This window comes from Clinocottus analis, unplaced genomic scaffold (genome assembly GCF_023055335.1).
Source record: "Clinocottus analis isolate CAN_PGR_092001 unplaced genomic scaffold, fCliAna1.0.p SCAF_13, whole genome shotgun sequence".
NCBI classification, from domain to species: domain Eukaryota; kingdom Metazoa; phylum Chordata; class Actinopteri; order Perciformes; family Cottidae; genus Clinocottus; species Clinocottus analis.
In genome coordinates this window covers 8238902-8263388 of record NW_027175854.1, presented here as the reverse complement: position 1 = coordinate 8263388, position 24487 = coordinate 8238902, and the positions used below count along the sequence as shown (strand labels likewise).

The following is a 24487-nucleotide window of genomic DNA, read 5'->3' as shown; positions in this document are numbered from 1 at the left end:
GGCAGACCAGGCGCCTCACAGGGGAATGAGACTTTGAGCTTAGAGTTCCCTCTAGTGGTGATGTTGTAAATGACAATAGACATAAGTCTGGTTAGAACCATTTAATAAAGGCTTTAAGAACAAGACAGATATGTAAAAACAGCTGTACAATTACAGAATAAAACAATCCCATAAAAAAAAAAAAGATAAAACCACACCACTGGTCACTTTGTTAGAGACCACTTTAAAGCATGCCACAAGTTCTGAAGTAGCAGCAGTTTCTAAGCAATGAAAATAGCTTTTCATGGATATAAACTTGGGACTTAGTCAAATTGTCTCACGCAACTTCATTGAAATGTGAACAGTCAAAACCTGGACAAGGAGACAGCGCTAAGATTTCAGTTGGCAAGTAGTGCATTAAACGGTGTGAATTGCAGGCTGTCTATCACCGACTGATTCTTGGGGAAGACAGACTCTGTTCACCCTTTTCTAAAGTCTACACTGCTTTTGTGTGAGGGCTATGCATTCTAGGGGGCAGCTACCAGATTAAAAACTTGTAGCATGCTTTCAAAAAGTATACATGATACTCAGTTGGACGTCATGCAAACCACTGACGGGCCTCGTGTGAAGGTCCTTCAGTCACGTTAAAAGTTTAAGTTAAAAACTGTACAAATCCACACAGGGCATCTCACTGGGGGCTCTGCTTCGCGAGATCCTTCACCACTGAAGACTTGAGCTGCGAGATGGTGGCGATCCTCATCTGCTTCGATGTAGAGTACTTTCCTTTAATGGCCTGCAAGAAAAGAAAGTAAATTATAGATATTGAAAAGCGTCAACGGTGTCCCTCTTTTGACTGGGCTCAAACCAACAGCTTTATTACTTTGTCAAACTGACACTCACCATGTGCTTGGTCAGCCCTTCGTTCACCTTCACAACATTTTTGGCAATGTGTGCCATCACAGGAATCAAACTCTCTGCCGTGTAGTCCATGTAGTGCTGCAGCGTCACATCCTGAGGGAAACGTGACAGACAAGGTTACCTTCTGTAGTTCAAGATGATACAACCCATCTTTTATTAAACATCCCACAGCTTTGTCACGATTAAAATACAAGGTAGCCTTGACTAGTTACTTAGACTTTATGAAAAAACTCATAGCGGCAAATATTGCTTTGCAGACTCAAAAACCATTCCATCTTAGCCAGAAGAGTTGGCATAAGAAAACTCACCCATTCACCAGCATCCAAGACCTTGAGGGCCAGAGCCAAAGAAGCACTTGCCACCATGGAAGGCGGGAAATGAACCATCTCGTAGTCGACCATGGTGAGCTCCAGGAGGTATTTGGCCAGGGTGTGTTGCTCTGCAGTTACCTGGGGAAGGAGAAGAGCCGGGGACGTTAGCGGCCAGTAAACTGACACAAAAGCGGCCGCCGAGTTGAGTTACTGCCGGCTTTAAGATGCAGCCACTCACCTCGTAAATCTTTGAAGCCCTTCTGAGGAACTGCAAGGGAAGCGGGCGGCCCAGTTGGAACTTGAGCACCCGGAGGAGCGTCATCTCCATGTCTCGGATCTGGGCGGTGGTGTAGGCCCGGTCCGTCACGTAGGCGAAGTCAGAGATCTCCGGGGGATACATCTCCTCGTATTTGGAAGCGAGGAACATGGCGGAGACGCCGACCAGCTGCAGCTGCTTCTTGGGGACTGGGTGATCCTGTGTGAATGGCATCACATGCAGCGTTTAGAAAACAGTCTGGTGCCAGTTTAGTAGAACGTCAGGATTTGTTCTGCTTTAGTGGGAGCTGCATTTCTCGCAGAGAAGCGAGTGAATGGCTTAAAAAGGTTGATACAGTCAATCACCTGAAGAAAGCGGTCAATGATTCCCACAGTCATGTACATGGTCTCCTGCAGCAGACGGAACTTCAGGCTCACTTGCACCAGCCAGTCAATGAGAATGGCCCGCATGTTACCAGTCACCTCCTGATCCTCCAGATACAAAAGTCTGACATTTTGCTCAACCTGATGACAAGAAACTGGTTAAAAGTTTATTTATTTATTTTTTTTAAGTGCACGTGTGGAGAAAACATTTTTGCTTGCCTCGAGCTGTCTGAGGTACTTGTAGATGTCTTTGACATACTCGCTGCAGAGCATGGGGTTGTCGTAGTCCTCTGCATCCACGTCCCGGACAGCGGCGTGAAGCATGACGTCAGAAAATGCTTGGCAGAGGTCAGCAGGTGCACAGCCAGAAGTCTCCATTGGCGTGGGGGATGCTGGGACCGGGAGAACCTGGAACCATGGCGATCCCAGAAAGATCAAACAAAAGCGCCACACCCGGCAATCATTTGTGTCCCAAAGGTCAGACAGCATTTGCCAGACAACTCACCTGCACCTCGGGCTGAGGCACAGCAGGAACAACATTTTCTGGTTTTGGTTGTTCAACAACTGCTACTTTTTTGGTGATGACTCTGGTTTTCTTAGTGGCTTCTGGCTTGACAATCTGAAAAAAATAAATAAATAAATGTGAAGTTAAGCTGAGATTGTATTTTAGTTTCAAAAAATATACATCTACACAAACTGTTAAATGTGGACATTTAAGAACTCAAGCCAACAAATCGGTTGCCAAGACACAAGTATGGGCTCTTTGAGAATGTAGCCTAAATTAGCATTTTGTAAATTCCTAATCTTGTCAGAAGGCAATTTATGTACATCAAAATGTCTTTTTTAAATAACTAAAAACACCCAAATAGTTGCATTCCTTTCCAAATTTCATACAACTGCTGCAAACATTTAGGGCTTTATAAGAGCATAGCTGGTCAAATCATTGATTATATAAGGCTCTCTTTAAATGAAACATGCAGACATGAAAGTTGCCCAAGCTAAAGAAAAGAAAAAAAAAGAAGAAAAAAAAAAAGGGAGCTCTCCTTGAAGTCAGTACATGAAGTTAATTAGCCCACAAAGCTATCGTTAAGACTGTGAATGCATTGTAGGAATTGCCCTTCTGCCAAATGCCATCATTCACCAATAAAAACAGCTAGACACAGTTGACGCAAGATTAAACATATTTACCTTTTTCTGTACTTCTTTGTTGGCTGCGATGTTTCCGATTTCGCCAAGTGCAGCTCGAGGCTTCATTGTGGGCCCGGTGACCGAGCAGGCCTTCCCTGCGAGGTCGGTCCTCGTAGAGGCCAAGCGGTTCTGCAGTCAAATAATAAAAAAAGAGATAAACTGGAGGTAACAGATTTATAGTACAGTATCTGAACAAATTCCTATGATATGACGGCTGCACGAGAGCAGAGCACACAGCGACGCACGAGGACATTTAACATCGCTTCCAATAGATAAAACATACAAATAAAATAAATAAAAAAATCAAATAAAGACGCTTTTTTTCTAAACGCCTTTTTAGTCACAACAAACAGCAAAAATAGATCGGAAACAAACTTTAAAGTACTTACTCTGGTTACTCGAAGAGCCATTTCGAAATGTGTGTCGCTTCAACAACAGGGCGGACAAACGAAATGGAGAATGAATGATGTAGTCTAGTTTTGAGATTCGCCGTCTTGGTTTAAATCCTCGCTCGCTTCAAGCTGATTGGCTCAGAGCTGAACGCTGCTAAACTTTGACTGGCTGAGCGCATCTGTTTCAAATGCGTCCCCCGGACAACTAATGGTCACGTGATGTATATTTGCTCTTTCCATTTTTCCGGCTAATTCGTTTTTTTTCTTGCTTTTCCAAATTCGACTTACGTTTTAATTTGTTCTGTACAGAAAATAAATATTAAGTGAACGCGTTTAAAACAAGAACCGTGCTGGCTTGTGTCACAAACAAAATGAACACAATCCGGAAATGAATGCATTACGATACACCGCACACTACAGTGTTGTAACTCTGTTGTGTTGTTTATTCTGTGGACATACATTTGTTCCGGAACAGAAGATGACATATGGCCTTCGGGGCAAATTTGTAATTGTGATTTTGGGCATTACGAAATAAATGCAATTTTACTTAATTGAATTAACGACTTGATCGCTCTATTCTCCAAAACAGCCATTATGCTGTCAAACGCATCTCCCAGTTGCTATACGTTGAATATGAAGCTACATTGTGTATCATGGGATCACTATGTGGAACTCCTTGCCTTCAGAACTGAAAATGTTTTGGAACTAAAGTTCAATCAGTCACATCGTCATTTAAGGAGTTGGTGCTTGTCATTGAGTTGTATCGCGTGTTCTGTATACTATTATGTGAGACAATTGTGATTAATATGTACAAACAATAATAATGAACATCTCAAACATGGTATAAACAGACTGATTACCAGGACAATCATACCATCCTAATACATTATCAGGATAAAAAAAAAGGTCGTCCTTTGGAGGAGCTGGAGTTTACGAGGAGCATTTGAAGGCAACGCATCCTCTCCAACTTGTTTTCTTGATCCAACGTTATAGACACTCGATAATGATCACATAAAGACTGATCAATACGCAACAGCGAGGCGACGGTCCGTCTACTTGGGTGAACGTAGTACTTGTTTTGCAATGGCCTGTAATCTTGCGTGGCTATACTCCAACACGCCTGCCTTCCAATCAGAGGATCACAATTTCCGTGACGTCCACCGGAAAAAGAAAGGACGCAAACGCACCACATAAAACAAAACAGATGCGGCCACAAATCAGCGACAGAGGACGTCAACCAAAGTGTCCCCCAGTGCTCCCAGGCGGAGCGGAGTCTGCGCTTCGTGAGAGGACTGGAACCAGAGGCACCAACCACGACCTACCTAGACGGCCCTAGTTAGTCAGTCCCGAGAGAAACGGAGCCATTCCGTCAACACAAAAGTTTCAAGAGACAAGAACACCGTTTCTCGAACGCACGGTAAGTTAACTATTGCCAGTGAAACCTCGAGCCAGCGACAATAGGCGTTGTTTTTGAAGTTTCTGGAAGTAAACAGTGAAACATGAATGCAAGCCATGTTAAAGTCTCACCTGTGTGCTGGCGAGGATTAACGAGAGCCTCGACGTTAATGTAAATGAGACTTCCTTAAAAAACACGTGTCCATGAAAACTTTTTATTTTATCGAGCTGTGTTGAGTTTTAACATAGGATATAAGTGAAATACGACTAGAGGATCTTTAAATAGCCAAGTTAGCTAGTAAACGCTTTACAACCACCCGAGTTTCATCAATGTATGTTCTCTTTTAACAACAATCTGTCCTAACTAAACATACATACGACCTGTATTTGATAGTGCTAACCTAATCTCGTTGGCTACGTCACGGTTTTACTATTATTGTAGTGTTGCCTGCTTCACACTGCCAATGCTCGCAACCGTTTCCTGTAGTAACACTTGTAAAAGCATCGTGTTATAAGCAATTGTAAATATATTTAGTGGGAACAAAAACAAAGGGCAGACAAAGCGACGGTGTGCTAACAGCTAACGACTAGCATGCTAACGTTAGCAAGATCACGAGCGTCTGCTCACACGGTCGTTGTCGCTATAACTCCCGTGAGCTGACGAGCAATTTTACTACATAGTTTAGATTGTGCCGTTACGTTCTCTTGGGTTGTTTGCCTTTTTAATTTGAAACCCTTTCTGGAAGTGGGGACACTGTCCACCCTGCCAGGACCCGTGTAGCATGTTTTCTTTGGGACAGAAAGCCTTAGCATCCGCCGTTAGCTCGCTAGCATGACTCGGTGGATTTGACGAAGTGACGCGACTGTGGCCCTGAGTTAGTCAGGAAGCAGCCGACATACATGGTATTGCTTATTCAAAACTCTTCTAAATTAGAGATGGTGTTGTTGAGCCCCCCGTTAGCGTGACCCCAGAGCTACTCATGATCCATGCTGTGGGTCAGGGATTGGGTTTAGCCTTCGTCTCTTGTGATAAACGTGCTCGTCTTATTGTGTCCATCTACAGGTGTTGAGCTGAATCTCGTAGCCATGTCTGACTGTATCTGTCCACGAGTCTCCTGCCCAGCGCCGTCTTAACCGTGTAGGATTGTGCGTGCTCTTTTTATGTTACGTTTCCTCCGGGAGTTAGAGAGCTGAGAGTATCTGTGATGGGTGAGGGGCGAGGATTCCCATGTTGGCACGGTGAGCTCTGTTTGCAGGATTCTGGGGATTGTCTATAATTAGACGTGGTCACAGCCTTGCTGTATTAAAGTAACTCGAGTGTGCACCTCTGCGATCACGGTCACGTTGCACTTCTGTGACTGAGGAAAGCCATTACACACTCGTCCATGTGACACACACACACGAAGGGTTGCAGCACTGTAGGGTCAACAGTTTGGAGGACTCTGATGCAATTAACCAGAACTGTGTGATGTGATTACTTAGCTTCTTGGTTATCTTATCCCGGGCACAGTCTTGCACTTCTTATCTGTGAAGATCAAAAAGATATTGGCCTACAACACAAAAGAACGTCTTTTAAAACAGGACGTGTTACAATCTCTCCCCAAAACCACAATATCTAGACTGACGTCATGTGGTGATACCAGAGCTGTCCCCTAAGATGTGAGATGTGAAGGCTCTGAGAAGATTATTTATCGACACATACTTAGTCCAACCAGAAATGTTAAAAGGTGTCTGATACACAGCCCTACATGTTATTTCTTAGGTCACATGCTTAGCAGGTTTTAATTGTTTTATTTTTTTACTACTGAAGTAATGACCGAGGACAAAAACTACTGTACCTGGCTATGCATAGTTTGTCTGTTTTTCTAGGCCAGCAGGGGTGAAAATACAGTTCTAACTGGTCAATTACAGATATTTGAGTGCAAACAAACAGCAAAATCCAATATGAATATTACATGCTGTGATCGTTGGCTGTAATGCAGCTGAGTTTAGTTGAATCTCGATATCGCAGTACTCCACATTCCAGAGTAAGAGTTATAACTCTAGTCACTTAATTTTTGGGAAATGTTGGAGATGAAGATGTATTTGTGTATAGTGAGTAATGATACTCGATAATTAAAATGATTTCTGCAGTTCTCATTCCTTCAGTGCACTCTTTCCCCTGTGTTTTAGTTTTACACACACTCATCCTTCACATGTCTTTGTTTGTATCTTCAGGTACACAAGGCGGCAGACATCATCATGGCCCAGGAGACCAATCAGAGCCCGGTTCCTACGCTGTGTGCTAATGGCTGTGGTTTCTATGGCAACCCTAGGACTAATGGCATGTGCTCTGTGTGCCATAAGGAGCACCTGTCAAGGCAGAACAATGGAGGAGTCAGTACTTTGACTGCTCTTGGTAAGACCTGCTGTGCTCATCACACATACAAAAATAACAATAATAATTTGTTTGTACGTTGGCTAAAACTCCCAACCTCTGTGTCCGACTGTAACGTGCGGTGAAATCTCCCACAGGCGGCAGCAGTGGCTCCTCAGCTGAGGCTTCTGCCATCCAGAGGTTAGAGGCCACCTTGAATAATGCTGCAGCGGCTGCAGTCGCTGCTGCAGAGGAGGCAGCTGAAGCCGCCGCCTCTGCTGAGGCTGCTTTCAGGTGAGGGGATCCCCAGGGAGCATTATGCTGGTTAAAACGAAGCCTTCAGGGTTAAAGTTAAGATCAGAATGTCTGCTTAAATTCTAAGCCTGGGTTAAAAACAAAGAATACATTTTTCTTCCGTTAAAAATCTCTGTTTTACTTTATATCAATTTGCCCCAGACTTTGATATAAAGTAAAACAGAGATTTTTAACGGAAGAAAAATGTATTCTTTTTTTTGCCCCAGACTTTAAAATTTGGGAAGATCAAATATAATATGGCTAGCAAACTTTACACACACACAAAAAAAACAGCGTCTCAGCAGTCATTAAAATTTAGGTTTAATTTTGGATTTACTAAACCAAGATTAGTTTTCAAATTAATTAACGGAACTCTTCTTGATTTTAAAACTTGATGTTATCATTCTAAACATAGTCTCCCTAAACTCTGATTAGAACTAATCTTAGATTAAACTAATCCTTGCTGGTTCAACCTAGCCTCCTTGCGTCCTAGTTGCTAATTTGTAGCAACTTCCAAGGCGCTGACATTTAAAACTTTATCATTTGTTAACAAATTGTTTCCACTTACAAAGTCATGAGCTTCACATCACAGGGTCATTCCTGTGACCTAAAGGCACCAATCATCCTCAGTAGGATCTCATGAGACAGTGAGGTCTGATGGGAAATATGGCGTGTAAATATTGATGTTTTTATTAACTTTGTCCCGTTTATCCTTTTGCAGTGGGGGTTCAACTGCCATGTCTGTGACGCAGCAGATGACTGAGATGAGTCTCTCCTGTGAGGAGAAAGGAGCATCGGGGAGCAAAGTGGAGCTCACAGAGCCTGGTGGGTTGGATGAAAACGTATATGTTTATCTAGTTATTTTGAAGTATAAACTCCATAAAATGTACAATATATTGACATTGCAATATCAAATTGCATATATCTGAATTTTATAAAGGTTAGTGAGAGAAATTATTTATCTTTTTACAATTCTGTGTGGGGTACTTTACTGAGATGAGTGCTTTTTTTTTCTTTTTCTTATTCGTCTTCAGTTTTGACTCAGCCCACATCCTCAGCCTCTCATCCCTCCACTGCTGGCAGTGAGCAGTCCGAACCCCCTGAGCCCCAAAAACCCAAGAAGAATCGCTGCTTTATGTGCCGCAAAAAGGTTGGCCTTACAGGTAAGACATGACACCAACACTCGACCGCTTGTCACAGGTTTGTTCTTTTTCTTCTAGGGCAAGTTCATTCAGGGCTTTTGGTTTACGTATTGGAATTTAGGTATTTACAAGATGAAATGTTCTTGTCAAGCGACAGAAACTATTCCAGTTTGAATACCTGAAATTGACTCTAGATAGGAGCTGCGTTTCTTGCTCAAAAGGCAAATATAATTCGGTCCAGGACTCCAAAAGACAGCGGTTAAGTCCACTGTGTCCATTTGTTGTGACTCCCAAGTGTTGACTTGTCCCTGCTTGTCATTTTTACAATATTAATTTGTACGGTTAACATCATGCCCCATGTGTGCCAGGATGTTTCGCAGGTGTGAGCACTTTTATTTATCTGACGCGACCTGTCCTCTACTTTTCAGGTTTTGGCTGCCGCTGTGGTAATCTGTTCTGTGGAATTCACCGTTACTCAGATAAGCATAACTGTCCATACGACTACAAAGCTGAAGCTGCTGACAAGATTCGCAAAGAGAACCCCGTGGTGGTCGCCGACAAGATCCAGAGAATATGAAAAGGACTCCCAGTTTAACTTTGAACACTGGGATCTATAGGCTTTATTAAAAAAAGAAAAAAAAGGACTTGAGCCCGACCTTCTTCCTAAAGGACCCGTTTGTTTTCCCCCTCGTTTGTTTCACATTCAAGACTTTTCTCCCCAGTGCATGAAAGTTCACATATTTTCCATCTTCGTTTTTGCTTTTGGGTGTTTGTCTAACACTTAACGCATTGTATGTGAGAGTGGGGGTCCATATCATTGGAAGTGACTGCGGGAGGTTGCTGACAGAGTCATTGCCCTTTTTAGAAGATGGCTGTGCTGGCTTTTTTTGTGACGCCCCTCCCCTCGAGATCGCTTGAACACTGCCTGGAAAAAGAGCTAGGACGCTTGGCCCCGTTTGGATTCTCCAACTTTTACTGCTGTTCGCCGATGAAGCCGTCTCAGCCGTCTCAGCCGTGCTTGCTCTCTGCTGGCTTGAGTAGCAAAATGTTTTTCTTTTTTCTGCCTCATCTGAACTCTGTGAGGTCAGAGTTTAACCCTCCTTACTTGTCAGACTTTGCGTCCCGGTAAGTTATCAGCCTCAAATGCTTCTCTGTGCCGCTGGAATCTCACCCACTCATCCTTCCACCAAACCACCCAGCACAGCCGCATTTCTAAAGAGAAAGAGACTTTGTTGCTAGCCCTTTCTTGCTGGCTGGCTTGTATTCCTGCTGTGTGTTTGTGTGTGTGTGTCACTAAAAACACAACATAGTTTGACAGTTTACTTTTTTTCCTCCCGTTGATTGTGGGCTGAATGCTGTGATGCGCTCTCTGCGCTCTCTCTCTGAGAATAGCAGGCATGCTGACGTCCTGCTTTGTTGGTCAAAACGATCCACTGAAGTCACGTGACTGCTAGTCACCTGACTGTTTAATATTTGTTCCCCCCCCCCCGCCTTTTCCCCTCCCCATTAAAGTGGTGTGTATGCTGTGTGTTGTTGTAAGACAAGTAGCCTGAACTTGTATTGATTTTTGCCTTTTTGGAAGGGTTTAGCTCCACTAATATTTCATCTTTTACTTCACTATTGAATGTTTTCCTCTATTTTTAATGTGAGCTGACGAATTCAAAAAAAGTTGGACTGTTGCACACTGCGTATCAAACACAAGTGTGTTTGTGGGAGTAAATGTGGTCGGCTGTTGTATGAGACGAGTGGCTGTGTACCGCGGTGACTTAGACCTGTGGTCGTAGGTTATTAATCATTTTTCCGTTTTTGATTTTATTTTGGTCTGGCTGCTTAACGTGTGTGTTTTTTGTTTTTTATCCTATTTTAGTTATGCAAGTTTGTACAAACATCTTTATTTATATACTGCAGTGTGCGTAATCTTCCAATAATAAAGAATTAATTGTATGATGTAAATAAATTATGTTCACAAATATAAAATCAAGAGTTCACGGCTCCTCAGTTTGACGTGTCACTGTTGTTCCGTCTGGTATCTTGGCCTTCATGTCTGAACTGTTATCCACATGCTTCTACTTAATATAGTTATTTTACAGTGTCCACTCTTCTCTCGATTGGAAGAAAATCAAATGCAACCAATTCAATGTTCAGTTCCACTAAATCTTTTTCAATAGGAACATCGAAATCTCTTTCTTTTTTTTCTTACCTGTCGTGCTGTTTAAATTGTTTGTGTAATTTGCTGAGTGGTGGAGATATCGTCTTTGACACAAGATGGCACTCTGCTTTGGTGCTCAAAGCGTCGAAAAACAACACGTCCTCAATGTCGCTGTCTGACAATTAGATCCAGTTTCTCAAAAAAGAAAGCACAAAACTTGTGAGCAGTAACATGCTGTTTCTATATTTCTCCTATCGAATGACCCCTGGTGCGCACATCTACACTGGATGACCTTGAAAGATGCCTAGGGCACGTTGTGTAAGTATATAATGATGCACAAACCAAAGTGCATCTTGCGTGTGCAGAGTATCCTCTTTCAGCAGCAGCATCATGTGACATGAACACACGATTAGAATAAATAGTTCCATTAAGTAATCTTGTTTTCTTTTTTTTTACTACTTATTGCTGTTACAGTAGTCTGCTCTTAATGTTCCTGCTCTGAAGTGAGTACAAATTGTTGTACGTCTGCAATAATTTCAAGATTATTTTATTATCTGCATTAATAAATCCCCTAACAAAGCAGGTTATGTTACATTATTTAAATTAAGTGCACCAATCAAGCCAGACGTGTTGGTATTAATTTATCATACTTCAGGAAACCAGCGTGCCTCATCTCCTTGTTTTGTGTGTCGAGATGCATTTGGTTGAATCCCCTTTAACTTCCACTGAATCAATGTGGTTTGTGCACCCTTTTCTGACCACCGTTGTATACAAACCCTTCAACTAAAGTACGTAGCAGCTACTGATGTCATTCTCAAAATGCAAGTGTCACACTTTACAGATTACATATTTTGTGGGAGATAAACTTGTATTTTATGTTACTTTAATTTATGTAAAAACAAACCGCGCTGCCAGTGTGACTAATTTCATGTCTGACTAAAAGTGTGTCCAATTTATCAACACTGAGGTTTCATGAATAAGTGTGGCACTGAGGCACGCCCACAGTTCAGTTACAAGTGTGAATTTGACTTTTGACTTTATAGATGGAAGCAGTTGTGAACTCTTATTGGCCCTTATTTTATAGTTTCAGATCAGTTTTGGAATCTTTTAAACAATTCTGTAATCTAGTGTTTGTTTTCTCGTTGGAAACCATAAAGGAATATAAAAGATAATAAATATATTATCACAAAAATAAACAGCTAACATATGTTAGTATTACTGCCAGTAAACAGCCACTAGGTGGCGTAATATATTTATATACTCTGGTTTTGCCACATGGAGCATTAAAACAAAAGTACAAACATGACTATGCTTACACATGTTGTTCAGTGGGTGAAAATGATGAAATCATTAAAAACAAACAAATAATACATAATCACAATTCAGAACACAAACATGCATTACAAAATGTTTAAAGTAGCAATTCTTTTGATTTATACGTCGTCTCGTGTTTATGTTTCAGCTCTTTGGACACACACACACACACACACACACACACACACACACACACACACACACACACACACGTTGTTGCTCGGTCACGGATGTGCAGTAATAATGCAGCATTTGTGAAACACAATCCATTAACTTTTAATTGCTCATGCATGTTTCATGCGTGGCGATGCATGAAATATTGATATAGAAACGTCTGATGGGTTTTTAGACATGCAGGTGTTTAAAAATGCGTGTCAGCATCCCGAGCGTCTCCAGATTTGACCAAAATGGTTAATTTCAGCTGTTTGTGTAGTTCTTGTCAACAGAACAGCAAGACTGCTCTTAGGGCGTTTTATGGACGATATAATGCACGGATCTATAAAGAAAACACATTTAACAATGTTAGTTAACATTATATATTATTATATATTATTGTTATATGTAACAAAACCCAACTGACAAATCAGACAATGTGTGTGTGTGTGTTGTGTCTGGACAAAGACACAACACACACATCCAGATGCTTTCAATGAAAATATGACTGTTGTATTTGCCGTGTTTTCTATTTCATGCGACCTTTGACCCTCTCACAGGCCGCAGTGGGTTTACACAGTGGAGGCTCCGCCTACGGACATATTCACAGAACTGGATTTACACTGAGATAATTTATATTATTGTGACGCAGGTTTAACTAAACCTCGGCCTCCATATTGTTTAAACATGGGGATTCAGGCACACGCTGCTTTCATAGCGTTTCACTCCGTTGTTCACATAAAAAGTAAAATGTATAATTGTTTTAAAAAGTTCTAAAAGCTATTCAACAAGCGTTTCTGGAGCATACTGGCAGCTTAATACACACACACAAACGAATGCCCACTTTCAGCTGGAGAATTGGTCTGTGGGCTGAACTACAGGGCTGGAGGATCTAAATAGGAATCACTAATTATACTACTTTCTCATCGTATGGACCCGTGCCCAAACTCCCTGAACGGACGGGCGGGAATGCAGACGATGGACCACCTGAAGCACACTCGCATGTACACCGACACGAGGCTGAAAGGGCGTGATCCACATCTCACCTGCGTGGAACTGACAACCATGTAATGGAATCATTATGGATGTGAAAAGTGAGCTCCACTCTATTATTTAATGATCCTGTCCGAGGTGTACGAGGTGGTTCCCCGTACGGTTTCAGCTACAAAGGTAGCTGCTGTTCAGTCTCCGGTGAGACTTTGCTGACTCCACACCTGCTGTGTTCCTTTTGAAAAAATGTCCTAACAAAAATACTGAAACTGCAAAGTCATCTCAGAGTGTCTACTGTTGGCCTAATGAGCCTCACCGAGAGAAACCTAAACCTTCATTAAATCTTTAGGCCGCCTGGTCTTCTTGCATCTCTCTCTCTCTCCCTCTCTTTCCCTGTGTGTGTGTGTGTGTGTGTGTGTGTGTGTGTGTGTGTGTGTGTGTGTCTGTGTGTGTGTGTGTGTGTCCCAATAATAAGACGAGTGAGAGTGTCTCTCTGCACTGTAGTCCTTTGACTATTTTGGAAAAACAAAGTAGGACACCTTAGTCAGGCCGAGTTAAGTAGAGTCACACTGAATGATTTTAAGAGCCAATGGCCTGATGGGATCCATGGGTGTGGCCCCATGCATACATACATACATACATACATACATACATACATACATACATACATACATATATATAGATATATATATATATATATATCTATATATATATATGGCCCATCTCCCAGAATAACCTAGCGTTTCTGCTTGAAAAGCCACAGTAGATCATCTTTGGTTTCCAGAACGGCACCTATCCAACAACACCTGTTGAGAGCGGGTCACATGCAGCAGTCGTCATAGTGACGATGCCGTCAGATACCTGAGTTGGGCGCTGGTGGGGAGCCAAGGCAGAGGAGAGCCAGCCTGCTGGGGTGTCGACTCGGCCAGCGCTGCAGAGGAAAAACAGGGGACGGGACGCTCTTTTTCGTTTGTCATCATGCCGAGAAGAAGAGACACAGTTTCAAACGATGATGGTGAGTTGAAGATTCGAGAGACTGGACTCCTTGGTGTTTAAGGTCAGAATGATATCAGTTGTGTAGCTTATAAAAATGGGTGATTTGTGGGGTAAAGTATAAGACCATTGACTACTTACAGACTACTCAAATGCTTCAATGCCAGAGGTGTGGACGTAGGTCATGTGACTTTTGACCTTTTGTCACAAGCAGGGACGTAGCAGAGCCTGACATGTAACCATCCCCACTGGTTCTGCTGCTGTTTCCACTGGTCTCCGCCCACACTGTTGGGCTGACATCCTGAAAGTTAGGGTGCGAGTTTGCATGTTTGGAAAACAAACTGTAGACCCAGTCAGAGAAAAACAGATTCATAGTAAAACTAGTTCTCAGAAACTCCACAGAGAGTTTAGTGTTATGTAACACTCCCCCTATAATATATCACTCATTATTTTCCAGTAAAAGAAAAACAAGTCGTTTTTAAAGTCCCCATCACAGAATAAGGGTGGCCCCTAATCTTCTTAATTCTAGAAAATGATTTGAATTTCAATATTAGTTATTTTTCCAGAGGAAATAATTAGAGAGGTGTTTTCATTATTTTCAAGAAAACATCTAAGAATAATGAGACCGCTTAGAGATGGGTTATTAAGCACAGACGTTTCAATTACAGAAAGGATGACCGTTTCTTTTCCCTCTTTGGTAAATGTTGGCCAGTGCGTTCCTGTATCTCCGCTGCAGCCTTGCTAGCGGCTCTGCGATGCTGTAATTAGGCACTATGGTGTGTTAAGCTGAATGCTAACATCCGCGTGCTAGCATGCTCAACATGAAAACGCTAGCTTGCTGATTTTTAACACCTCATGTTTACAATGTTCTCCGTCTTAGCATGCTCACAGTTGCTAATTAGCACTAAATGCTAAAGTGCAGTTGAGGCTGATGCTAGTTTCTGCAGCTACTTGAACATCCCGCAAAGTATTGGACCAATTAAAATGTTGACTTGACATAAAGTCTTAATCTCACAATCAATTCTTTAGTGACATATTTGCTTTTGTGTGTGTGTGTGTCCTTCCCTAGTTGAGATAGAGGTTGGCAGTGATGCGAGTGGCAGTGATGGTAAGTGGATAAAACATCATGTCATGGAAATAATTTGAAAATAATTGTAGTCAAACAATCAAATAACAAGAACACCAAATGTGTTTTTGTGTGTGGGTTTTTCTTTGGTGGTAATATAGACGAGGGCACCCAGAAGAGACCAAACAGGAGGCAGGGAGCGGGAAGAGGAGGCGCAAAAGGCAGAGGCCGGGGGAAAAAACCACCCAGTGAGGACGAAGACGAGGAGGATGAAGCTCCAAGGGGACGCAGGGCGGCAAACAAGAAGAAGCCCGCCAAGAAACGCGGGGGTGGCGATGATGAGGATGAGGATGAGAGCGAGGACGAGGCTCCCAAGAGGAAGAAAAAGGGAGCCGCCAATAGGAAGAAAGGAGGCAAAGCTCAGGACAGTGATGAGGAGGACAGCGATGCGGGGAAGGGGAAGAAGGGAAGGAAGGGAGGGGGGAGGAAAGGAGGGAAAGAGGCAGAGGACAGTAAGGGGAAGAAGGGGGATGCCAAAGGGAAAGACAAGGGGAAAGACAAGGACAATGACAAGAAGAAGAAGAAAAAGGACGACAGGTCAGAAGTCAGACACTTTGAGACTCAGCTTTACTTTGTGTTGAGTGCTAAGTAGCAAATGTACATACCATAATACACATTTAACCTACTGAACATCAACATATTGATTCTAGCATTTAGCTCAAGGAGCCTTCTTTTCTCTGTTTAACGTGAACCATTTTGGTCCTGAAGCAGCCACACAAGTATACTTCACAATTGTGTTTGCTTCAACAAACTCCCCTCTCCCTTTCCATCTCCCTTGTTCTGCTCCAGTTCATCTGATTCCAACTCAGACTCTGATGAGGAGGAGTCCTTGTCCGAGGGAGAGATGGCCCGGCTGATGGAGGAGGTGGAGGAGAAGAAGAAGCTGATTGCCACCATCAGGAACAAGCCGTGGAGGATGAAGCGGAGGCTCGTAAACCTGAAGTAATCATACAGCTGTCCTGGTTTCTAACATGAGAAACAGGTTTCTCACCCGAATCCAGACACTCTGAGCCTCGCATCAACCCTTGACATGAAAATTAATCCATTGTAGTTTGTATGTGGAATAAAAGGTTTAATTTTAGTCAGCACAGTGAAGCCGTAATCTTACGTCAAAAAGGAAAATTTCCAATTTTGACATTTTGAAAGTAAGCATGAGTTCAATGATCACCTCGATTGGAATTTTACATTTCAAAAGCTTTTTCCAAATCAGACAACTTTGTGTCTGAAACTATAAATGTGCACTTGCAGAATTTGCAGTTGCTAAATATTTGGGTGAAAACTTATTGTGGGTCTAGAAGTGAATCAATATGGGGAAAACACATGAATACAGCTCACTCTAATGAACTCTAATCTCTAATCTCACATGTGACCTTGTTTCTTCACAGGGAGGCTCAAGAATTTGTGGATAAGTTCGAGGGAGCTTTGGGCAAAGGGAAAGGCAGGAAGTGGTTTGCATACAAAGTGATGATGAAAAAGGTCAGCACACAAATCAAACTATCTTTTTTTCTTGCGTGTGTTTTTTCCATCAATCATTTAAAATGTATATTTTTTAATCCCAGAAATGGATCAAGTTCCAGAGGGATTTTGAGAACTTCAGAACAGCCTGTATCCCGTGGGAGAGGAAAATCAAAGAAGTGGAGAGTACGTTGCATTCGCGGCACACATCAATGTTTATCAGCTGAACGGCGACTCCTAGTGGACAGATGCTGACCCCTTAATGTCTTCAGGTCACTTTGGGTCATCTGTGGCGTCTTACTTTATCTTCCTGCGCTGGATGTACGGCATGAACCTGGTCCTCTTTGGTTTCACGTTTGGACTGGTGGTCATCCCTGAGGTAAAATTATGTCCTATTACTGAATCATAAAACTTGAATAAAATGTGTTCATAAAGAAAAGCATTGCACATATAGTTAACAAGACAGGAAAGCTGTTTATTATATATATATATATATATATATATATATATATATATATATATATATATATATATATATATATATATATATATATACATATATATTTACAGAGGAATTAATTTCAGTAAAAAAAATAATAAAAATCCAGTAAACATACAGATAATTTCAGTTAAATCTGAAATTGCTTTTCAATGTAAGTCGAAAATGCTCTTCAATAATCAGAAAGCAATCAAGAGATGACGCTGACTCAGCCATCTTTATTTTCATGGGCAGGTTGTGAGAGCTTTGGGGTCCTGGCGGCGGGAGCAAAGCTCACCTGAAGAGTGACGTGTGAAATTCAGTTCATCAACTGAAAAGTTTATGCTTTTTTCCAGGTTCTGATGGGCCTTCCCTATGGGTCCATTCCCAGGAAGACTGTACCCAGAGCAGAGCAGGACACCGCTCAAGACTACTCTGTCCTCATGGACTTCAACGTGAGTCTGATATGCGTTGTTACAAACAGCCCAACCCTCATTGGTTTTGGCGCATACATTTTCAAACGACGCTATAAAGAGTCCAAGAGTAAATGCAAAAAGTAAAGAATGACGTCCCTTTCTTCCTAGGGTTACTGCAAATACTCCGTCCTGTTCTACGGCTTTTACAACAACCAGAGGACCATCGGCTTGCTGAAGTTCAGGCTGCCTCTGTCCTACCTCATGGTCGGCATCGGCACCTTCGGCTACAGCCTGATGGTCGTGATCCGCACGTGAGTCCACCGCAGCAACCGGCTCCGGCGGCCTTGGTATGGTTGCTTTTCATTCATGTGCTGTCTCAGCCAGGCGGCAGCATCTTAATTCTGTCGCAGGAAAGTCTTCATGCGCCAATTTTGATTATTAGAATTATTTGAGTTGGATGCGATTGTAATTGTTAGATTGATTTGATTTTAAAAATCAAAGCAATGACTTAAACAAACCCAGGGTTAAATGGAACTTGAAGACACCAGGATAAAACAATTGTTTGAATTTGCAAATATAAACATGTATTTTGATAATGTACAGGTTTGTCTGCCTACAAGCCCATCAGGAAGGCTGTTTTCTTCTTCTTCAGGATGGCCAAGAACGCCGATGTCGGCGGTGGAGACGGAGACGAGGGCGAGTTCACGTTTGCCTGGAAGATGTTCACCAGCTGGGATTACCTCATCGGCAACTCTGAGACCGCCGACAACAAATACGCCTCCATCACCACCAGCTTCAAGGTGACCGGCGACCACCATTTTACAAGAATCAGACATGCGCGCGTGCAGTATTTGTCAGTACACCGGTTGTCCCATTTGAGCTCTTTGCTACGCCGCCACTGACTGTACATCATTTCTACAGGAGTCCATTGTGGATGAGCAGGAGAACCAGAAGGATGAGAACATTCACCTGCGGAGGTTCCTCAGAGTCATGGCTAACTTCCTGATCACCTGCAGCCTGGGCGGCAGCGGATACCTCATCTACTTCGTGGTGAAGAGGTCTCAGGAGTTTGCAAACAGGACGGACCTCAGCTGGTACGAGAAGAACGAGGTAATGTTGTAACGTACATTTGGCAAGACAAAACACAGGAGAGGACTTTCCATTATCACACGTCACTCAAATCTCTAAAAAATAGCAGTGACAAGATATGTAAAAAGGCAAACGGAGCCAGAGAGACAAATATAGGCAAATGCACGTCTGTTCCAATGAATTGTTATCCGACGTGAAGATGTTATTGCTGATTCTGCCTGTTTTGGACAGTTGGAGCTCATCATGTCTCTGCTGGGGCTGGTGTGTCCTCCTCTGTTTGAGACCATCGCTGAGATGGAGGACTACCATCCACGAATCGCCCTCAAGTGGCAGCTGGGGCGCATCTTTGCCCTCTTCCTGGGGAACCTCTACACCTTTCTGTTCGCTCTGTTTGATGAGGTCAACACCAAGGTATAGCTGTGCGTGTGTGTGCGTGTGCGTGTGTGTGTGTGTGTGTGTGTGTTGTCTCATTCCAGACTGACGGTTTCCTAACTGCGACCGCACTGATGTCTTTGAGATGATAAGAAAAGGATGGAATTGATTGTCAATCAATATGTCCATTCAAACAATATTTGGACCAGAATGAGAGACATATTATGTCTCAAAAACCTCTGTTTCCTCATAGGCCCCCTAGAGGTTTGACTCCGCTTTGTTTTGTCTCTCTGTCAGGAACAAAACAGTTAACCTGATTCGCTCTGTGTCCCGCAGCTGGGAGAAGAGGACTCCATCAGGAACGCCAGCCTCTGGGCCATGAAGGAGTACTACGCCAACTACACGCTTCTGCTCAACGGCACCGATGCCACCCCACCCCCCATGCACCCTGCCGATATCATCAGAGGACCCTGCTGGGAGACCGCCGTCGGCATTGTGAGAAAAACAACAAACTGGTTTACTTTTAGCGTATCGCACAGAAGCGGGAGCCGCGAGCATTATTAAATAACTGACAGTACAGTCATCCAGATTATATAGGTCATCTTATGTGTGAATGTGTGTTGTTCCAGGAGTTTGTGAAGCTGACAGTGTCGGACATCCAGGTGTCCTACCTGACCATCCTGATCGGGGACTTTGCCAGAGCCGTCATCGTCCGCTTCCTCAACTACTGCTGGTGCTGGGACCTGGAGGCTGGATTTGTGAGTCTGACAGCTGAAGCGTTTAAAAGGTTTACTGAGGGTGTTTTTTTTAAACTGGTCCATAGCTCAGTAAGAAAGGAAATCCCCCTGCTATGGAAAAGATTGTTTTTGTCACGCCGGCCCACGATTGTGTGATTTTTGTGTGTGAAATGTCTTAGGATCTGGATTGTCATGAGGGTCACGTCCATCAGAATGATTCTCCTTCTGATGTTTTTGATGTGATTTTGTTATTTTTCAAAGTTAAAGGTTTCATTAAGTAACTTACCTGAAATCCAGCACAGTGGACTTTATTTAACTGCTTTCAGTAACTAATCCGTTACTCGGTTCACATTCAGCCGTCATATGGAGAGTTTGACATCAGCGGTAATGTACTTGGGTTGGTTTTCAATCAAGGAATGATCTGGTATGAAACTTTATTTGTTCATTGCCTTTTTCCCCCCTCTGTGTATGTGTGTTTGCATGTGCATGTGTGTAAATTGACATGCCTGCGTTATTGTGTCTGCATGTATCTAGTACCCTTGAGTACATCATTAGTGTTTCACCCACTATTGGTTGGATTGCTGTGACACTTGGTACACACGTTACTTTGTGTTTCCTTTCAGTGCTGAAAATGCCTTTTGAGCCTCTAATGATCAGTTACACACACACACGCACACGCACACACACACACACACACACACGCACACACACACACACACGCACACACACACACACACACACACACACACACACACACACACACACACACACACACACACACTGTTTACAACACTATTACCAGTGTTGAATCAAATGATTAATTTCAGGCCAAAATGTGTTGATATAACACACATTTTCACACAAACTTTGACTTTTGTTTCTAATTGTAATCAAATAAACAGAATTAACGAGCTTTGATAATGATGTGTCACGCATCGTCTCATCACATGACACGCCGTCGTGCTCTGTGTCCTTCAGGATGGGTGCGTTTTATGCTCCCGGGCTGGTGGGCATCAACGTGCTGCGCCTCCTCAGCTCCATGTACTATCAGTGCTGGGCTGTCATGGCCACCAACGTCCCACACGAGAGAGTCTTCAAGGCCTCCAAGTCCAACAACTTCTACATGGGTCTGCTGCTCCTCATCCTCTTCCTCAGTCTGTTACCTGTCGTCTACACCATCATGACCCTGCCGCCTTCATTTGACTGCGGACCGTTTAGGTAACCGCACGTGCACTAAACACTCTTACAGGATGCGTAAATACGCACCCAAACACACACGCACACACACGTTGACCATGCAGATGTTTGCAGTGGGAAGACGAAGATGTTTGATGTGATCATGGAGACAATCGACCTGGACCTGCCAGCCTTCTTGGGGACACTTTTCAGCTATGCAGCCAACCCAGGCCTCATCATACCAGCTGTCCTGCTCATGGTGTGAGTGTAGAGGAGACACAATGAAACACACACACACACACACACACTCTCTCTGTGTCTTTGTAGCCACTGAAAAACAACAAATCCCGTCTTCTCTCCTCTACAGACTGGCCATCTACTATCTGAACTCAGTGTCTGAGGCCTATCAAAGCTCCAACATGGAGCTGAAGAAGAAGATGCAGATGGTGAGTCGGGAATGGGAATACGAGTAATGTACACTGTTCGAATCCATACGGGAGTGGGGGGTTTGCACAGACCTGCAGACTGCTGAACGGAGTCAGATAGCCAAAATACTTACAACAAATATTGTGCAGCTTACGAGTATTTTTAACCAGCAATAGGGCTCAAGGCCTGGCGTTGTCAGTCCTCGCTGTTCAGTGCTAATTAGCAGCATACAGATTCATTATAAGTTAACTTTTGTGAACAGTTTTTGAAAGATTCAAGTCGTCAGTAGGAACCAATGAGCTCCGGCCTGAGAGCCACAGTCAGGGAAGGGAACGCACTGAGAGATGGATACACATCGTTTGTTTTATGTTTCATTGGATTTCTAAACAATGAAAAGAATATAGACGATAACATAACAGTTGCGTTCCTCTTTATTGTTTTCTCTCTCTTCCCGAATGTCTCTAATATGTCTGCCCTCACTTTTTTCTCTCAACCACCTGTCTTTCTTTGCCCCCCCCCCCCCCTCTCCTCTCTGTCTGTCCAGGCTCGGGATGAAGAGAAGAACCGGAGGAACAACACGGACAGCACCAACCAGGTCATGAAAGACCTGGAGGACCTGCTGCCAAACCAGCCCTTCGTTCGCCCCGCTCCTCCACCAGGGCCTGGTCAGTAAACTGCATTCATTGAAGTGTTCTGGTTCCGACTTCCAATCTAACGCGTGTGACTTCAAATCCAGATTTTGAGCTGATGTATCGCTGTTTCCGTCTGAACAGAAAAGACGCCGGAGCTAGAAGCAAAGCCAACGAAAACGAAGCCCGGGTCAGCCGGTAAAGATGTTAATCTGCAGAAAGACGTGACTCTGGCATCGCCCAACCCCAACGCTCGGGGGCCAGTGAGAGGGCCGCCCGGGCCGAGAGGAGCTGGACCGGGTCCTGGACCGGGTCCTGGACCGGGCCGAGGCCGCGGCCGCGGGAGGGGGCCCCCTCCGAGATAGCAGCATAAGAGGATCAGATTCCTGCAAGCACAAAAACAAGGTTTCAGTTTAAAAGACCTTCATTGGGTCGTCGTATTTCCTTATTGACATCAAAAGTTCAAAGTTTAATCGCGGGGTAGTTTTTGACACCTCTTTAAACTGTAACCTACAGGGCTGTTGTGCAGCACAGTGCTGTAAAAACCTTCATGTTTGTCTTGAGTAACTTATAATTCATGATTAAAGATTGTGTAGTTGATCCATGCTTCTGCTCATGAGGGTCCTGAGTCCATCTGACCTTTCTGCATGCACACGCACTGGATGCATCAGCCGCAAAACCAACTTGACGGGAGGAAGCGTTACTTTGTGCAATTCTACTGCGAACAACAAGTAAGAAGAACCGAATGAAAAACATAGAGCAGGAAGATGCAGACAATATGAAAACAAACAATGTTCTAAATCAGTGCTCAGTCTATATTAAACTGATGGGAACCATAGCAACAGCACGTCTGATAAGATGAGGTACAGTAAGATAGAGACGTATTCATCCCAAAGGAGCTTTCTGTGCCCAAGAAAAGAAAAGCCTACATTTGAGCGATAATGTTTATTAAAAAAAATAGATTGACAACAAAATAACTCTTTCGACTGCATCTCACGGTCTCTGGCTACATTGTATACACATTTCCATACAATTGGAAATTCGATGGAAATGTGGACAACCATAAACTGTCTTCACGTTGGGCCAAGCACAATAGCATAACTATATTATTACTCTGAGGTTTATCAATGTAGGAAATAATAGATTTCATCTCGTCCACTTTGTACATTATTTTAATATATCCGGACATTTCATTGTGTATTTCTGCTTTCATAATACCACAGAAACATGTTATTGTGTGGTCATGTCTGTGCTCGGGCTTTTTGGTTTTCCCTCACATTTACTCTGTCTTTGTAATTTATGGTATGACTCTGACTTTAAATAAAGTTTAAAAACTTTTAATTGCATCTTTTATCTTATTTTATACATGTTTAAACAGGAAACAACACTATACAGAGAAGATAAGAAAAAGTGTTTTGTTTTTAAATATTCCATGCAATGTTCTTTTTTGTCAAAACCTAAAGAAAAGCATTACCCACAATGCAACGCGCCAACCAGCAGTTCGGTTGGAGTGTCAGGTGTGTTATCTCATATAACCTCAAGCTGCTACAGCATCAATCCGAGATGAGGAGCGGGCGACAGAGGTCGGGTAAGGTCGCTTCTTCTGAGCTCCTCACCCCAAGATTTTCTTTTTACTTTCAAACCCAAGTCTTCAGCCACAGCCGACACTGACTTACGTGACATCACTTGAGGCAATTCATCAGAGAGCCCAGAGAAAAGGCTTCGTCCACCTTTTTTTTTTTTTTACATCCATTTACAATGAACAATCTGTTGAGTTCCCTTTCAGGAGTATCAGCTCAAGAGAATAAGTGGCACGTCAGGTTGAGTCATGTTATTGTGCAAGACCAACAATCTGGAGACTCAGGTCAGTATTCAGGAGTGTTTTCTTCTCACTAGCTCCTTTAAAATATGTGTTACAAGTCAACTTGATCACTGCTCCCTCTGTGTGTGTATTTGTGTGATTGATGCTTTGTTTTATTAAAGGGTGAAGTGCTCACAAATCTCCAACACAAGTCCGTACAGAAGAGTCACCGGACCTGTCAGAAGCGACCGAACCTCTTGTCACCTGGCAGGAATGTTGTCTCTTGAGAGGTGGCAGACGATTGGCTGAGGCTTTGCAGGTGAAAATAAACCTGAAAATCATCTGTGCAGGCATGGGTGGAGCCACTGCAGAGCAGGTTTGAATACCGAGCCTTACACCTGAGATCTTCATACAAGACCGTCTGCATTAGCACAGGTGAGTGTTTTTTTTAGCATTTTTTATGCTTATTTAAATCCACTTTTAATTCTTGATTTTCCTTTCTTTATTCTTCCCCCCCCCCCCCCCCCTCCTTCACCACCTCCACAGAAATATTTTTTGGCTGTGTTTCT

General features: G+C 43.1%; 3 protein-coding genes across 3 annotated transcripts; 2 read left to right on the top strand and 1 right to left on the bottom strand.

The window, feature by feature from the left end:
• Positions 1 to 215: 215 nt before the first annotated feature.
• Positions 216 to 3538, bottom strand: ccnb1 (cyclin B1). Its single transcript, XM_068573893.1, has 9 exons — positions 3425 to 3538; positions 3036 to 3164; positions 2353 to 2466; positions 2067 to 2255; positions 1830 to 1988; positions 1447 to 1683; positions 1206 to 1346; positions 880 to 990; positions 216 to 772 (listed from the first exon to the last, which is right to left on the bottom strand). Exons 1-9 carry the CDS (start codon positions 3443 to 3445, stop codon positions 668 to 670), a joined length of 1206 nt encoding a protein of 401 aa, XP_068429994.1. The 5' UTR covers positions 3446 to 3538; the 3' UTR covers positions 216 to 667.
• A 919-nt stretch (positions 3539 to 4457) lies between these two features.
• LOC137784268 (AN1-type zinc finger protein 5-like) lies at positions 4458 to 10591 on the top strand. The gene is made up of 6 exons (XM_068574805.1): positions 4458 to 4844; positions 7040 to 7220; positions 7337 to 7472; positions 8194 to 8297; positions 8507 to 8635; positions 9043 to 10591. The coding sequence occupies exons 2-6, from the start codon at positions 7064 to 7066 to the stop codon at positions 9189 to 9191; spliced, it is 675 nt and encodes a 224-aa protein (XP_068430906.1). The 5' UTR covers positions 4458 to 4844; positions 7040 to 7063; the 3' UTR covers positions 9192 to 10591.
• Positions 10592 to 14128: 3537 nt separating this feature from the next.
• On the top strand, positions 14129 to 22502 carry tmc2a (transmembrane channel-like 2a). The gene is made up of 20 exons (XM_068574507.1): positions 14129 to 14235; positions 15283 to 15321; positions 15441 to 15876; positions 16129 to 16281; positions 16725 to 16815; positions 16899 to 16980; positions 17067 to 17173; positions 17629 to 17727; positions 17857 to 17999; positions 18341 to 18488; positions 18610 to 18798; positions 19009 to 19188; positions 19486 to 19644; positions 19779 to 19907; positions 20243 to 20310; positions 20865 to 21104; positions 21198 to 21323; positions 21430 to 21508; positions 22033 to 22153; positions 22262 to 22502. Exons 1-20 carry the CDS (start codon positions 14199 to 14201, stop codon positions 22480 to 22482), a joined length of 2847 nt encoding a protein of 948 aa, XP_068430608.1. The 5' UTR covers positions 14129 to 14198; the 3' UTR covers positions 22483 to 22502.
• The last annotated feature ends 1985 nt before the right edge of the window (positions 22503 to 24487 follow it).

Bases quoted from the DNA above. Each gene is read 5' to 3' on its own strand.
- tmc2a (XM_068574507.1), top strand. From the start codon at position 14,199: ATGCCGAGAAGAAGAGACACAGTTTCAAACGATGATG. The intron at 19,189-19,485 runs GTATAGCTGTGC...TGTGTCCCGCAG, and splicing joins TTGATGAGGTCAACACCAAG to CTGGGAGAAGAGGACTCCAT. The intron at 19,645-19,778 runs GTGAGAAAAACA...GTGTTGTTCCAG, and splicing joins GGGAGACCGCCGTCGGCATT to GAGTTTGTGAAGCTGACAGT.
- ccnb1 (XM_068573893.1), bottom strand. From the start codon at position 3,445: ATGGCTCTTCGAGTAACCAGA. The intron at 1,989-2,066 runs GCAAGCAAAAAT...TCTTGTCATCAG, and splicing joins AGTACCTCAGACAGCTCGAG to GTTGAGCAAAATGTCAGACT. The intron at 1,347-1,446 runs GTGAGTGGCTGC...CTCCTTCCCCAG, and splicing joins GGGCTTCAAAGATTTACGAG to GTAACTGCAGAGCAACACAC.
- LOC137784268 (XM_068574805.1), top strand. From the start codon at position 7,064: ATGGCCCAGGAGACCAATCAGAGCCCGGTTCCTACGCTGTGTGCTAAT. The intron at 7,221-7,336 runs GTAAGACCTGCT...AATCTCCCACAG, and splicing joins CAGTACTTTGACTGCTCTTG to GCGGCAGCAGTGGCTCCTCA. The intron at 8,298-8,506 runs GTGGGTTGGATG...ATTCGTCTTCAG, and splicing joins AGTGGAGCTCACAGAGCCTG to TTTTGACTCAGCCCACATCC.